Source organism: Lucilia sericata, unplaced genomic scaffold (genome assembly GCF_015586225.1).
Source record: "Lucilia sericata isolate MDLA Ls3-8-SP2 unplaced genomic scaffold, ASM1558622v1 Contig000127F_arrow, whole genome shotgun sequence".
Lineage (NCBI taxonomy): Eukaryota > Metazoa > Arthropoda > Insecta > Diptera > Calliphoridae > Lucilia > Lucilia sericata.
This window is the reverse complement of record NW_023994159.1, coordinates 441,030-456,741: the sequence shown is the minus strand read 5'-3', so window position 1 is coordinate 456,741 and position 15,712 is coordinate 441,030. Positions and strand designations below refer to the sequence as shown.

The 15,712-nt window shown below is 25.5% G+C and overlaps 1 protein-coding gene across 4 annotated transcripts in view; it reads left to right on the top strand.

The window, feature by feature from the left end:
- The first annotated feature begins 233 nt into the window (after positions 1–233).
- The window catches only part of LOC119600906 (dynein heavy chain, cytoplasmic), a 33,717-nt gene continuing 18,238 nt past the window's right edge, over positions 234–15,712 (top strand). For all 4 annotated transcript variants that reach the window (XM_037951489.1, XM_037951490.1, XM_037951487.1 and 1 more), the window contains exons 1-8: positions 234–615; positions 8,260–8,834; positions 8,894–9,928; positions 10,010–10,413; positions 10,481–10,586; positions 13,922–14,077; positions 14,139–15,063; positions 15,123–15,687. In XM_037951489.1, the coding sequence (XP_037807417.1) occupies positions 372–615; positions 8,260–8,834; positions 8,894–9,928; positions 10,010–10,413; positions 10,481–10,586; positions 13,922–14,077; positions 14,139–15,063; positions 15,123–15,687 (4,010 nt within the window). In that variant the 5' untranslated portion in view covers positions 234–371. The remainder of the gene's footprint in view (positions 616–8,259; positions 8,835–8,893; positions 9,929–10,009; positions 10,414–10,480; positions 10,587–13,921; positions 14,078–14,138; positions 15,064–15,122; positions 15,688–15,712) is intronic.

The window sequence follows — 15,712 nt, the reverse complement described above, 5'->3', positions numbered from 1 at the left end:
AACTAATAATTTTGTAATTAATTTTATTTAGAAAACTGCAAAGTTTCAAAAATTCAAAATATGGAAATGTGGCATCTACATAAAATAAATATTAGTTTAATTCATCAAATTAGTGTCTGTAATTAATAAAATAAAGAAAAGTCCAAAAACATGAACTACCATTTCCCCGTACAATTCAACTTTATATTAATAAATTTCACCTGGCATCTCTCGACGCCATTTTTTGCACAGTCGATTGAATTTTCACCCGAAGTGCGGACGTAATCAATCGACGCTCCGTGAAAAAATTTGCAAAAAGAAAAAAAATCTTATTTAATTCTTTTTAAAAATACTCAAAAACATTAAAATAGTGAAATTATAAGAGTTTCCTTATGGGTGATTCTTTGGAAAATCCCGATACTTCGGTGGAGGCAGTACAGAATGTAACCATAGTGGATTATGGAGCCTTCGCCAATTACATACGCAAAGCTGTTACCATTCTATTGCCGGAGGAAGATGTAGTGCCACCGGCTTTGAATGTTGCACTTGAAGATGTAGATAATCAGGAAAAGATTAAGAAATTCTTATCGGATCCTCAAGTGCAAGCTTTGTACATACAAAGAAATTGCTTAAAAGGTTAGTAAATGAAAAGCAAAAAAGTTAGCTAACGGGACTGCTGATTAATCAAAGGTGTGGTGACGCCCTTTGTTTTAGCCAAAGTATAAAGTTTTAGCTTTAAATAACTAGAAATTATTGAATATATTTAAAAAATGTATAATCCAAAGTGTCAAAAATGTGAAATATAATCTATAATTATGTTTTTTCTGTCTATATTATATGTTAAAGTTTTCCCATTGGAGAAAATTCAATCTTTGTGCAATTTTTTCTTTTTGCTGAAAAAATTGACGTCATTTTTTCATTTTGATGACTCATTTCCTTCTATTACTTTAAAACATGAATTTTCTTCTATTACAATTTTGCGAACATGTCAAAAGCCGGTATAAATAAAAGACAGCTGTTTATTTGTTTGTAAACAAATGCCTATGGCTATTCATTTACAATTTATTGTTTTTATTTATTTTTTTTCAAACTGCACGTTTTTTGTTGTTGTTTATAAACAAAAAATGATAACAAATAATAACATGTGCTGCCAATAAGTATGACGTCACTATAGGAAGTATGTATGTATTTGACTTGACCTTTTCAACAGTATAGTAATAATGTAAATCATAGTAGATATATTTTTCTGCTATGATGTAAACTATTTTCAATAAAAAATTTCCATTAATTTTCATAATTTAAAATTTTAAAAGAATATTTACTTTCTGATGTTAGATCAATTTCGTGTTTATAGAAAATTTTGTATAAAATAAATTTTTTAAAGCATTAAATAAATTTTGCTTTTTTAGTAAGAAATTTTCATTAAATTAAATTTTTAAGTTAAATTTCTTTTTAATAGAAAATTTTTGATAAATTGTAATCAGATAAATTTCATTTTTCATTCGAAAATTTTCATTAAATTTCGTTTTTATAGAAAATTTTCGATTAATTTAGTTGTTTTATAGGCAATTTTCATAAAATTTAATTTTAAAATTAAAATTTTATAGAAAATTTTCATTGAATTTCGTTTTTTCTAAAAATTTCGTTTTTATAGAAAATTATCGATTATTGTGTTTCTTTTAATAGAAAATTTTCGTAATTTTTTTATTGAAAATTTTCGCTAAATTTCGTTTTTATAGAAAATTTCACTAATTTCGTTTTTATAGAACATTTATTATAAATTTTCATTTTATAGAACATTTTCATTAAATATTATTTTTATAGAACATTATCTATAAAATTAAGTTTATAGAAAATTTTCGTTAAATTTCGTTTTTGCAGAAAAATTTTAATAAATTTGATTTTTTAGAAAGTTTTTGATAATTTTTTTCATAGAAAATTTTCGTAAAATTGTTTACTTTTCAAAGAAATTTTCGTGTTTATTAAAAATTTTCGAAAACAATCGGTTTAGAAAAAGTTTTTGATAACTTTCGCTTCGAATAAATGATTCTGAGAAAGTTTTCAACAAATATACAATTTATAAAAATATTCGAAAAATTATGTATATAACAAACATATTCGGAAGGTTCTTTAATAATTTTTGATAAATTCTCTTATATGAATAGTGGAAGTGAAAATAATAGTAACCCATTTTTTAAACCATTCAATCTATGCAAGTTACAAAATTCATTAACAATTGATCTATTCTTCAAAAATTCACATTTTAAATTTTTTTACAATTAATCATTCAATTATTTTTTTAAATAATTTATTATAATCACACACACACCTCCATACCTTTCTATAAAACAATTCTCATTTATTGTTTTTTACAATTTTGTATTAATTCTATTCTAATAACAAGAAAAGTTCTTCTTCCCCTTTGTGTGTATCTGTGTTTGCAAAAATAAATGCTTAATAAATAATAAAACTGAAAAAAACTCTCTTCCGTGTTTATTTCGGTATTTGAAAAAAAGCTTTTTTTATTAGCTTTTAAAAATTGCTTTCTGTTCGTGAAATAAAATATCGAATGACCTTGAATAATTATTATACTTCACATTGAATGCTGAGAATTAAAAAAAAAAAAAACATTGACAATGAACGTGACATTGAATTGAAGGTTGTCGTTTTGTGATTCAATGCCATCGTATTGAATGCGAAGGTTAAAATATTGTAGGGAGTAATGGACTGAAATTACCTTCATAATCAAGGTGAAAACCTTGAATGAGTAAGAACGTTTGATATCAAGGTGAAAACCTTGAGTCAGTATAAACGAATAAAATGTTTGAAGGTTGTGTATAGAGACGAGGACATAAGAATTATTCTATCCGATGTCTGTTGTGATTGTGTGTGTTAGCTTTTATTTTGTTTACCTTGATAATGAAAATTTTTTATATTCGGAATATATAGATCAAGGTTATTATTATAATATTTTTTTATTTAATTCTTGTTTTTTTGATTTATTCGTAATTATTTTTTGTTCTTAACGAAGATGTTTAATAATAATTTAATAATAAACGAGTTTTATTTGAAAATTTTATGGGAATTTAATTGCAAATAAATTTTTAAAAGACAAATTTTATTAAAAAATATGCTCTATTCTAAAAACATTTATAAAAAAGTTTAAGAAAATTTGGACAATTTATGGAGAATTTTCGATAAATTTTCTTTCTATAGAAAATTTTCGATAAATTTTCTTTATATAGATTTACGAATGTTGAGAAAAATTCTAAAAAAGTTAAATGTTAAATTTTGCGAAAAATTATAAAATTGTAATTGAAGGAAAATACCAGGAAAACCGCATTGTTACTTTAACATTTAAAACATGGAACAGTTGTCTAGTGTGTCATGGATGCTTTACATAAGAAATTTAAGCAAAATATTTTGTGAAAGATGGGAATACTGATCACTATACTATCGAGGAAAAAAAAATACAATTCTGCTATATATAGCTGTAATCAAACAGCTGTCATAAACTAATAAATAAACTTTCCAAATCTTGAAAGGAAATTAAGAAATTTTTATAGAACATTTTCGATAAATTTTCTTTTTATAGAAAATTTTCGATAAATTTTCTTTTTAACAAAATAAACTTTCCAAGCCTTGAAAGGAAATTACGATAAATTTTCTTTTTATAGAAAATTTCCTATAGAAAATTTTCGATAAATTTTCTTTCTATAGAAAATTTTCGATAAATTTTCTTCTATAGAAAATTTTCGATAAATTTTCTTCTATAGAAAATTTTCGATAAATTTTCTTCTATAGAAAATTTTCGATAAATTTTCTTCTATAGAAAATTTTCGATAAATTTTCTTCTATAGAAAAGTTTCGATAAATTTTCTTCTATAGAAAATTTTCGATAAATTTTCCTTCTATAGAAAATTTTCGATAAATTTTCGATAAATTTTCGATAAATTTTCCTTCTATAGAAAATTCTCGATAAATTTTCCTTCTATAGAAAATTTTCGATAAATTTTCCTTCTATAGAAAATTTTCGATAAATTTTCTTTCTATAGAAAATTTTCGATAAATTTTCTTTCTATAAAAAATTTTCGATAAATTTTCTTTTATAGAAAATTTTCGATAAATTTTCCTTCTATAGAAAATTTTCGATAAATTTTCCTTCTATAGAAAATTCTCGATAAATTTTCCTTCTATAGAAAATTTTCGATAAATTTTCCTTCTATAGAAAATTTTCGATAAATTTTCCTTCTATAGAAAATTTTCGATAAATTTTCCTTCTATAGAAAATTTTCGATAAATTTTCCTTCTATAGAAAATTTTCGATAAATTTTCCTTCTATAGAAAATTTTCGATAAATTTTCCTTCTATAGAAAATTTTCGATAAATTTTCCTTCTATAGAAAATTTTCGATAAATTTTCCTTCTATAGAAAATTTTCGATAAATTTTCCTTCTATAGAAAATTTTCGATAAATTTTCCTTCTATAGAAAATTTTCGATAAATTTTCCTTCTATAGAAAATTTTCGATAAATTTTCCTTCTATAGAAAATTTTCGATAAATTTTCCTTCTATAGAAAATTTTCGATAAATTTTCTTTCTATAGAAAATTTTCGATAAATTTTCTTTCTATAAAAAATTTTCGATAAATTTTCTTTCTATAGAAAATTTTCGATAAATTTTCTTTCTATAGAAAATTTTCGATAAATTTTCTTTCAATAGAAAATTTTCGATAAATTTTCTTTCTATAGAAAATTTTCGATAAATTTTCTTTCTATAGAAGATTTTCGATAAATTTTCTTTCTATAGAAAATTTTCCATAAATTTTCTTTCTATAGAATATTTTCGATAAATTTCCTTTCTATAGAAAATTTTCGATAAATTTTCTTTCTATAGAAAATTTTCGATAAATTTTCTTTCTATAGAAAATTTTCGATAAATTTTCTTTCTATAGAAAATTTTCGATAAATTTTCTTTCTATAGAAAATTTTCGATAAATTTTCTTTCTATAGAAAATTTTCGATAAATTTTCTTTCTATAGAAAATTTTCGATAAATTTTCTTTCTATAGAAAATTTTCGATAAATTTTCTTTCTATAGAAAATTTTCGATAAATTTTCTTTCTATAGAAAATTTTCGATAAATTTTCTTTCTATAGAAAATTTTCGATAAATTTTCTTTCTATAGAAAATTTTCGATAAATTTTCTTTCTATAGAAAATTTTCGATAAATTTTCTTTCTATAGAAAATTTTCGATAAATTTTCTTTCTATAGAAAATTTTCGATAAATTTTCTTTCTATAGAAAATTTTCGATAAATTTTCTTTCTATTTTCGTTAAATTTTCTTTCTATAGAAAATTTTCGATAAATTTTCATTCTATAGAAAATCTTGGATAAATTTTCATTCTATAGAAAATTTTCGATAAATTTTCTTTCTATAGAAAATTTTCGATAAATTTTCTTTCTATAGAAAATTTTCGATAAATTTTCTTTCTATAGAAAATTTTCGATAAATTTTCTTTCTATAGAAAATTTTCGATAAATTTTCTTTCTATAGAAAATTTTCGATAAATTTTCTTTCTATAGAAAATTTTCGATAAATTTTCTTTCTATAGAAAATTTTCGATAAATTTTCTTTCTATAGAAAATTTTCGATAAATTTTCTTTCTATAGAAAATTTTCGATAAATTTTCTTTCTATAGAAAATTTTCGATAAATTTTCTTTCTATAGAAAATTTTCGATAAATTTTCTTTCTATAGAAAATTTTCGATAAATTTTCTTTCTATAGAAAATTTTCGATAAATTTTCTTTCTATAGAAAATTTTCGATAAATTTTCTTTCTATTTTCGTTAAATTTTCTTTCTATTTTCGTTAAATTTTCTTTCTATAGATAAATTTTCATTCTATAGAAAATCTTCGATAAATTTTCATTCTATAGAAAATTTTCGATAAATTTTCTTTCTATAGAAAATTTTCGATAAATTTTCTTTCTATAGAAAATTTTCGATAAATTTTCTTTCTATAGAAAATTTTCGATAAATTTTCTTTCTATAGAAAATTTTCGATAAATTTTCTTTCTATAGAAAATTTTCGATAAATTTTCTTTCTATAGAAAATTTTCGATAAATTTTCTTTCTATAGAAAATTTTCGATAAATTTTCTTTCTATAGAAAATTTTCGATAAATTTTCTTTCTATAGAAAATTTTCGATAAATTTTCTTTCTATAGAAAATTTTCGATAAATTTTCTTTCTATAGAAAATTTTCGATAAATTTTCTTTCTATAGAAAATTTTCGATAAATTTTCTTTTTATAGAAAATTTTCGATAAATTTTCTTTTTATAGAAAATTTTCGATAAATTTTCTTTTTATAGAAAATTTTCGATAAATTTTCTTTTTATAGAAAATTTTCGATAAATTTTCTTTTTATAGAAAATTTTCGATAAATTTTCCTTCTATAGAAAATTTTCGATAAATTTTCCTTCTATAGAAAATTTTCGATAAATTTTCCTTCTATAGAAAATTTTCGATAAATTTTCCTTCTATAGAAAATTTTCGATAAATTTTCGATAAATTTTCCTTCTATAGAAAATTTTCGATAAATTTTCCTTCTATAGAAAATTTTCGATAAATTTTCCTTCTATAGAAAATTTTCGATAAATTTTCCTTCTATAGAAAATTTTCGATAAATTTTCCTTCTATAGAAAATTTTCGATAAATTTTCTTTCTATAGAAAATTTTCGATAAATTTTCTTTCTATAGAAAATTTTCGATAAATTTTCTTTCTATAGAAAATTTTCGATAAATTTTCTTTCTATTTTCGTTAAATTTTCTTTCTATAGAAAATTTTCGATAAATTTTCATTCTATAGAAAATCTTCGATAAATTTTCATTCTATAGAAAATTTTCGATAAATTTTCTTTCTATAGAAAATTTTCGATAAATTTTCTTTCTATAGAAAATTTTCGATAAATTTTCTTTCTATAGAAAATTTTCGATAAATTTTCTTTCTATAGAAAATTTTCGATAAATTTTCTTTCTATAGAAAATTTTCGATAAATTTTCTTTCTATAGAAAATTTTCGATAAATTTTCTTTCTATAGAAAATTTTCGATAAATTTTCTTTCTATAGAAAATTTTCGAAAAATTTTCGATAAATTTTCTTTCCATAGAAAATTTTCGATAAATTTTCTTTCTATAGAAAATTTTCGATAAATTTTCTTTCTATAGAAAATTTTGGATAAATTTTCTTTCTGTAGAAATTTTTCGATAAATTTTCTTTCTATAGAAAATTTTCGATAAATTTTCTTTCTATAGAAAATTTTCGATAAATTTTCTTTCCATAGAAAATTTTCGATAAATTTTCTTTCTATAGAAAATTTTCGATAAATTTTCTTTCTATAGAAAATTTTCGATAAATTTTCTTTCTATAGAAAATTTTCGATAAATTTTCTTTCTATAGAAAATTTTCGATAAATTCTCTTTTTTATAGAAAATTTTCGATAAATTCTCTTTTTTATAGAAAATTTTCGATAAATTCTCTTTTTTATAGAAAATTTTCGATAAATTCTCTTTTTTATAGAAAATTTTCGATAAATTCTCTTTTTTATAGAAAATTTTCGATAAATTCTCTTCTTTATAGAAAATTTTCGATAAATTCTCTTTTTGATAGAAAATTTTCGATAAATTCTCTTTTTTATAGAAAATTTTCGATAAATTCTCTTTTTTATAGAAAATTTTCGATAAATTCTCTTTTTTATAGAAAATTTTCGATAAATTCTCTTTTTTATAGAAAATTTTCGATAAATTCTCTTTTTTATAGAAAATTTTCGATAAATTCTCTTTTTTATAGAAAATTTTCGATAAATTCTCTTCTTTATAGAAAATTTTCGATAAATTCTCTTCTTTATAGAAAATTTTCGATAAATTCTCTTTTTTATAGAAAATTTTCGATAAATTCTCTTTTTTATAGAAAATTTTCGATAAATTCTCTTTTTTATAGAAAATTTTCGATAAATTCTCTTCTTTATAGAAAATTTTCGATAAATTCTCTTTTTTATAGAAAATTTTCGATAAATTTTCTTTTTTATAGAAAATTTTCGATAAATTTTCTTTTTAAACGAAAATTTTCGATAAAGGTGTTTTTATAGAAAGTTTTCGATAAAATTGAAGTTTTTCATTTTTGTTAAAATTTCAACAAAAATATTCTACCAAAATCTTATTCTACAAGAATTGGAATAATTACTAAAAATTCAATAAAAAAATTGTTCATTTCCTTCCAGAAGATGAAAATGAACAACCTGCTGAAGGCGAAGAGGAAAAGGAATTCGTCAATTATCAAATCAGCAATGATGTTCATTTCACCAACAGTCGTATGGCATCCTTGGCCTGTATCAAACGTGGTACTGTCATCGAGGCTGACAAGTCCATACATTCCCAATTGCGTCTAATTAACTTTTCGGATGGTTCTCCATACGAAACTTTACACGCTTTCATTAGCAAATCATTGGCACCCTATTTCAAGTCCTATGTCAAAGAGTCTGGCCGTGCTGATCGTGATGGCGATAAAATGGCTCCCTCGGTTGAGAAAAAATTGGCTGAACTTGAAATGGGTCTCTTGCATTTGCAACAAAATATTGATATACCCGAAATTACCTTAACGGCTCATCCTATGGTTAATTCTGTTATACGCAAGTGTTCCGACGAGAATCGTAAAGCTAAAGTTGGTGACTTTGGCGATAAGGTAGAGGATTCCTCGTTTTTAAATCAACTTCAGAATGGTGTTAACCGCTGGATTAAGGAAATCAAAAAGGTTACCAAATTGGATCGTGATCCTTCTTCCGGTACTGCTTTGCAGGTTAGTTTTTCCAATTGTCACTTCTTATAAACTCATCTTAATGGTTTTGTTATTTATAGGAAATTTCCTTTTGGTTAAACTTGGAAAGGGCTCTCTATCGTATCCAGGAGAAACGTGAGAGTCCCGAGGTAGCTTTAACCTTGGATATTTTAAAGCATGGTAAACGTTTCCATGCCACTGTGTCGTTTGATACTGACACCGGCCTTAAGCAGGCTTTGGCCATGGTGGCTGATTATAATCCTTTAATGAAAGATTTCCCCATTAACGACTTACTATCCGCCACTGAATTGGAGAAAATTAGACCTGCTGTCCAGCAGATTTTCTCCCACTTGCGTAAAGTTCGTAATACCAAGTATCCCATACAACGTTGCCTTAAACTTATTGAGGCCATTTCCCGTGACTTATCGCAACAATTGTTGAAGGTGTTGGGTACACGCCGTTTAATGCACATTCCATTCGATGAATTCGAACGTGTTATGAATCAATGTTTCGAAATCTTTAGCTGCTGGGATGATGAGTACGATAAGTTGCAAGGACTTTTGCGTGACATTGTCAAGAAGAAGCGTGATGAACATTTGAAAATGGTATGGCGTGTTTCGCCTGCCCATAAGAAGCTGCAGACACGCATGGAACATATGCGCAAATTCCGCAGACAACATGAACAATTGCGCACTGTTATTTTGCGTGTATTGCGACCCACTAAGCAGCAACAACAAAATGAAAACAATGCCATTGAGGCCAAACAACCCTACAGCTTGGAAGCTGATGATGCCAATGCCATCGAGGAAGTTAACTTGGCTTATGAAAATGTCAAGGAAGTTGATTGCTTGGACATTACCAAGGAGGGTTCCGAAGCTTGGGAGGCTGCTGTCAAGCGCTATGAGGAACGTATTGATCGTGTAGAAACACGTATTACCGCTCACTTACGTGATCAATTGGGCACAGCCAAGAATGCCAATGAAATGTTCCGTATTTTCTCAAGATTCAATGCTCTCTTCGTAAGACCTCATATTCGTGGAGCTATACGTGAATATCAAACTCAACTTATCCAGAGAGTTAAGGATGACATTGAGGCTTTACATGAGAAATTTAAGGTAAATATTTCCGTTGCAGATGGAAATACTGATCACTATACTATCGAGGAAACTACATACATATTTTTTTATATTATATAGGTCCAATATCCCCAATCTAAAAGCTGTCGCTTATCTACCGTACGCGATTTACCCCCAGTCGCTGGCTCTATTATCTGGGCTCGTCAGATCAACAACCAACTTACCATGTACTTAAAACGTGTCGAAGATGTTTTGGGCAAAGGCTGGGAATCACACATTGAGGGCCAGAAACTTAAAGCCGATGGTGATAGCTTCCGTGCTAAACTCAACATCGATGAAGTATTCCAGGAATGGGCTCGTAAAGTACAGGAACGTAACTTCGGTAGTACTGGCCGTATATTCACCATCGATTCGGCACGTTCTCGTTCGGGTAAAGGTAATATCTTAAAGTTACGCGTTAACTTTTTACCCGAAATCATAACATTGTCCAAGGAAGTGAGAAATATAAAGAACTTAAGTTTTAGGTGAGTGGAAAAAAATCAATTAATTTCAATTCTATTCATAACTAGAAAATATTTGTTATATCTCCAGAGTTCCTTTGACAATTGTTAATAAGGCTCATCAGGCTAATCAAATTTATCCTTATGCCATTTCCTTGATTGAAAGTGTTCGCACTTATGAACGTACTTTGGAAAAGGTAAGTTTTAGTTTTACTTTTTTTCATATGATATTTGTGCAATTTTTGCGTGCGAAAACAAATATAAAGCAAATTAACTATAATAGATTTACGAAAGTTGAGAAAAATTCGAAAAAAATTAAATGTTAAATTTTGCGAAAAATTATAAAATTGCAATTGAAGGAAAATACCAGGAAAGCTCCATTGTAAGTTTAACCTTTAAAACATGGAACAGTTGTCTAGTGTGTCATGGATGCTTTACATAAGAAATTTAAGCTAAATCTTTTGTGAAAGATGGGAATACTGATCACTATACTATCGAGGAAAAATAATACAATTTTGCTATATATAGCTGTAATCAAACAGCTGTCATAAACTAATAAATAAACTTTCCAAACCTTGAAAGGAAATTAAGATAAATTTTCTTTTTATAGAAAATTTTCGATAAATTTTCTTTTTAATAAAATAAACTTTCCAAGCCTTGAAAGGAAATTACGATAAATTTTTTTTTTTATAGGAAATTTTCGATAATTTTTTTTTTTTTATATGAAATTTTTGATAAATTTTCTTTTTATAGGAAATTTTCGATAAATTTTCTTTTTATAGGAAATTTTCGATAAATTTTCTTTTTATAGGAAATTTTCGATAAATTTTCTTTTTATAGGAAATTTTCAATAAATTTTCTTTTTATAGGAAATTTTCGATAAATTTTCTTTTTATAGGAAATTTTCAATAAATTTTCTTTTTATAGGAAATTTTCAATAAATTTTCTTTTTATAGGAAATTTTCGATAAATTTTCTTTTTATAGGAAATTTTCTTTAATTATAGAAAACTTTCGATAAATTTTCTTTTTATAGAGAACTTTCGATAAATTTTCTTTTTATAGAAAACTTTCGATAAATTTTCTTTTTATAGAAAACTTTCGATAAATTTTCTTTTTATAGAAAACTTTCGATAAATTTTCTTTTTATAGAAAACTTTCGATACATTTTCCTTTTATAGAAAACTTTCGATAAATTTTCATTTTATAGAAAACTTTCGATAAATTTTTTTTTTTATAGAAAACTTTCGATAAATTTTCTGTTAATAGAATACTTTCGATAAATTTTCTTTTTATAGAAAATTTTCGATAAATTCTCTTTTTATAGAAAATTTTCGATAAATTTTCTTTTTTATAGAATATTTTCAATAAATCTTCTTTTTATTGAACATTTTCGATAAATTTTCTTTTTATAGAACATTTTCGATATATTTTCTTTTTATAGAACATTTTCGATATATTTTCTTTTTATAGAACATTTTCGATAAATTTTCTTTTTATAGAACATTTTCGATAAATTTTCTTTTTATAGAACATTTTCGATAAATTTTCTTTTTATAGAACATTTTCGATAAATTTTCTTTTTATAGAAAATGTTCAATAAATTTTCTTTTTATAGAACATTTTCGATAAATTTTCTTTTTTTAGAAAATTTTTATAGAAAATTTTCGATAAATTTTCTTTTTATAGAACATTTTCGATAAATTTTCTTTTTATAGAACATTTTCGATAAATTTTCTTTTTATAGAACATTTTCGATAAATTTTCTTTTTATAGAACATTTTCGATATATTTTCTTTTTATAGAACATTTTCGATAAATTTTCTTTTTATAGGAAATTTTCGATAAATTTTCTTTTTATAGAACATTTTCGATAAATTTTCTTTTTACAGAACATTTTCGATAAATTTTCTTTTTATAGAACATTTTCGATAAATTTTCTTTTTATAGAACATTTTTGATAAATTTCTTTTATAGAACATTTTCGATAAATTTTCTTTTTATAGAACATTTTCGATAAATTTTCTTTTTATAGAACATTTTCGATAAATTTTCTTTTTATAGAACATTTTCGATAAATTTTCTTTTTATAGAACATTTTCGATAAATTTTCTTTTTATAGAACATTTTCGATAAATTTTCTTTTTATAGAAAATTTTCGATAAATTTTCTTTTTATAGAAAATTTTCGATAAATTTTCTTTTTATAGAACATTTTCGATAAATTTTCTTTTTATAGAACATTTTCGATAAATTTTCTTTTTATAGAACATTTTCGATAAATTTTCTTTTTATAGAAAATTTTCGATAAATTTTCTTTTTATAGAACATTTTCGATAAATTTTCTTTTTATAGAACATTTTCGATAAATTTTCTTTTTATAGAACATTTTAGATAAATTTTCTTTTTATAGAACATTTTCGATAAATTTTCTTTTTATAGAAAATTTTCGATAAATTTTCTTTTTATAGAACATTTTCGATAAAACTTATATAAAAATATAGCAAAATTATCAATAATTTTTTTTTTAATAAAAAATTTTCGATATATATTTTTTTTTTAATATATTCAATATTTGGACCAATTATACTAATTTTAAAAAGTTTGGATCATGAAAATATGTAGCACTCGCTTCCTTTAAGGACTCGGAATATATAAACATATCTAAAGTTAAAATAATCGAATATTTTTCATTAATCTCAAATAATATATTTAAAATTTGCTTAATATTTGTTTTTGCAATTCATTTACATTTTATTCAAACTTTTATACCTTAAACATTATAAACACTAAACTTTAAGTTGAATATTCAAACTTTAAATTATTTTTCAAATATTTATAACAATCACCTTATTTTTGTGTTTTGTTTTATGTTTTGAGATTTTTTTTCCTTATTTTAGAATTATTTCTCATTTTTTTTAAACTTTAAATGCATGCACCTTTAACATAAGGTCAGCAGCAGAAAAAAAGCTTTAGTATTTTTGTAATTTTTTACTTAATTTTTACAATATATACTGCAACAAGAAAACACTTTATCTTTTTGATAACAAATAACAATTAAAGTTAATAGAGATTTATAAACAAAATTGTCTAAAGAAATTTTGGTTTTAAAATCACTCTTAACTTTTATAATTATTTGTAGTTTAATTTTCATTAAAATTTTTTTTATTTCAACACAATTTACATTAATTATAAACCCCTTTTCTCACACCCCCTCTACTCGAAAACCTACAAACAAATATCATTATCCTTTTTTACTTACATGCAGCTAAATAATAGGAGTTTAGCACAAAATTCTGTCTTCAAGGTAGTAATTGAAAATTAAAACAAACAAAAAAGTGTTCTAAAATTATCATTATCAAAATTATTGTTAGACAATAGTGTTTTTCAGTTTTTTATTTAACAAAAATTATATAAAAAATCCATATAAAGCATGCTTTTCTTTAAAGGCACTTGAAAGTAGTTAATGCTAAATTTTTGCAATCCAATTGTTTCTACTATTACAATAGCTGTTCTTTTATTTTTCATAAACTAGATTGAAGATCGTGCCAGTATTGTACCCTTGGTAGCTGGCTTGCGTAAGGAAGTCTTGAACCTAGTTTCGGAAGGTATTGGTTTAGTATGGGAATCCTATAAATTGGATCCTTATGTCTTGCGTTTATCGGAATGTGTTACTCAATTTCAAGAGAAGGTAAGTTGCCAGGAGTGTCTGTATAGTGATAGTTTTTAATTAAATATTTGTTTATCATCAGGTTGAAGATCTTTTGGTGGTGGAAGAACAATTGGATGTTGATGTACGCTCTTTGGAGACATGTCCTTATAGTGCCGCCACTTTTGTAGAGATTTTATCGAAAATACAACATGCTGTCGATGATTTGTCTCTACGTCAGTACTCCAACTTAAGTGTTTGGGTATCTCGTCTCGATGAAGAGGTAGAGAAGAAGCTAGCCATACGTTTACAGGCTGGTATTCAGGCCTGGACCGAAGCCTTGACTGGCAATAAAAAAGAAGTCGATCTTTCTATGGATACCGATGCTCCAGCTCAGCCTACCCATAAATTGGGTGGTGAACCTCAAATACAAAATGCTGTTCATGAAATACGCATTACCAATCAGCAGATGTATTTGTATCCTTCCATCGAGGAGGCTAGATTCCAAATTATGCAACAATTGTTTGCCTGGCAAGCTATTGTTACATCTCAAGTACGTTTGCAAAGCTCACGCTATCAAGTCGGTTTGGATAAGCCCGTCTCGCAAACTTACCGCAATCTTCTTACTAAATTGCCAGAGAATAAGATTTTGGAAAATGCTTACGATGCCATTGAGAGTAAAATTGGTGAGGTACGCAACTATGTTGATGAATGGTTGCGTTATCAGTCCTTGTGGGATCTCCAAGCTGATACACTTTACGGTCGTTTGGGTGAAGATGTTAACTTGTGGATTAAATGTTTGAATGACATCAAGAAATCCAGAACTACCTTTGATACTTCGGATACTAGACGGGCCTATGGTCCTATTGTTATTGATTATGCCAAGGTTCAGGCTAAGGTCACTTTGAAATATGACTCCTGGCATAAGGAGGCTTTAGGCAAATTTGGCACTCTATTGGGCAATGAAATGTCCACCTTCCATACCAAGGTATCGAAGTCTAGAACTGATTTGGAAATGCAAAGTATTGGTAAGTTTTCAAAAAGACAAAAAGGAAAAAGAAATTTTGATTTATCTATTATCCCACAGAGGCCGCCAGCACTACCGATGCCGTTAGCTTCATTACCTATGTTCAATCCCTCAAAAAGGAAATGCTGGTCTGGGACAAACAAGTCGAGGTCTTCCGTGAGGCTCAACGCATTTTGGAACGTCAACGTTTCCAATTCCCCAACAATTGGTTGCATGTCGATAATATCGAAGGAGAATGGTCTGCCTTCAATGAAATCATTAAACGCAAAGACACTGCTATACAAACTCAAGTGGCCAGTTTGCAAGCTAAAATTGTTGCTGAAGATAAGGCCGTCGAAACTCGTACTATTGACTTCCTTAAAGATTGGGAAGATAATAAACCCACTGGCGGTAAAATACGTCCTGATGATGCTCTACAACAATTGCAAATGTTCGAGAGTAAATATTCTCGTTTGAAGGAGGAACGTGATAATGTTGCCAAGGCCAAGGAAGCTTTAGAATTGCAAGAGTCGGCGGTGCCCAACAACAGTTCGGAACGCATGAATGTAGCTTTGGAAGAATTGCAAGATTTGCGTGGAGTCTGGAGTGAATTGTCTAAAGTTTGGACTCAAATTGATGAAACTCGGTAAGTTAGATACATTTTATTAACT